Source organism: Octopus bimaculoides, chromosome 18 (assembly GCF_001194135.2).
Source record: "Octopus bimaculoides isolate UCB-OBI-ISO-001 chromosome 18, ASM119413v2, whole genome shotgun sequence".
NCBI lineage: Eukaryota > Metazoa > Mollusca > Cephalopoda > Octopoda > Octopodidae > Octopus > Octopus bimaculoides.
Window position 1 is genome coordinate 15933655 of NC_068998.1, and position 1206 is coordinate 15934860.

The 1206-nt window shown below is 35.6% G+C and overlaps 1 protein-coding gene across 1 annotated transcript in view; it reads left to right on the forward strand.

The window, feature by feature from the left end:
• Positions 1–1206, forward strand: part of LOC106871189 (von Willebrand factor A domain-containing protein 8) — an 85720-nt gene that overhangs the window by 46983 nt on the left and 37531 nt on the right. The window contains exon 28 of the mRNA XM_052974539.1: positions 503–641. Within this exon, the coding sequence (XP_052830499.1) occupies positions 503–641 (139 nt within the window). The remainder of the gene's footprint in view (positions 1–502; positions 642–1206) is intronic.

Sequence of the window (1206 nt, forward strand, 5' to 3'; positions counted from 1 at the left end):
AGAGAGAAGAAAAACAGAGGGAGGGAAAAAAATTGTCTGGATTAATAGATTCATATGCTGTCAACAGGTTTCTTCACAGTTTCCATCTACCAAATTCATTCACAAAGCATTGGTCAGCCCAGGGCTTATAGGAGAAGACACTTTCCCAGTGTCACAAAGTGGGACTGAACCTGAAACCAAGTTTCCTAACCACACAACTGTGCCTGTGCCTATATGATCTGAATGCAGTGATGTATTGGTGCTAGGATCAAGTGTGTCATCATCATTATCGTCATTGTCATCATCATCATCATCATCATCATTTTTGTCATTGTCACTATAATCATCAACATCATTGTCATCATCATCATCATCATCATTTTTGTCATTGTCACTATAATCATCAACATCATTGTTATCATCATCAACATCATTGTTATCATCATCAATCCTCATGGTAATTGTTTCTCTTTTTTTTTGTAGAATTAATGTTTCTATTTGTAATTTTTTTCTGTATCCTCAGGGACCGCTGCCACTGCCACAAGAAGTTATATCTATAGACCGGACTGAGAGTCGTTCCAATACTTTTACTGAGAGAGAAGCCCAATGTTTGCTTCCCCTTGATGAAGGTAACATTGTCGCTGATTTGGCTGTTACCAAAGGTTGGTCATTCTCATATTTCCCTTTACTAAATACATACATACACTCATACATACAGGAGATTGCCGCAAAGTACCTGGTGAACAAGAGGGACAGTGACGCTCTAGTAATCCCAAGGTGCAACCGCATGTGTAGGCTATGTCATGTTTTTATGGAAGGCATTATGCATGCGATTAGCAGCTGTCCTAAAATGTTGTCATGGTACTATGTGGCACGATGTTGTTGCTAAAACAATTTAAAATGCCATCTGCATAAAAGACCCTTCCTGAAATAAACTTAGAAAATCCCTCTGTTATGGAATACATTCAAAAGATCTGGGCCATTTGCAATAAATCGATCAAGATAAGTTCCATTCAGAATGAGGACACTCTTCAGGTCTTGTAACTTCAAAAAACATATCCTAATATTTAAAAATGCAATAAAATAAAATAAAATTGGAAAAAGTAGAAATATTTGTACGTTGAGGCAAGATTTTTACAGCTGGATGCTTTTCCTATTATCAACACTTTCTTGTTATATATACATACTCATATATATATATATGTATATATATATATATATATATAT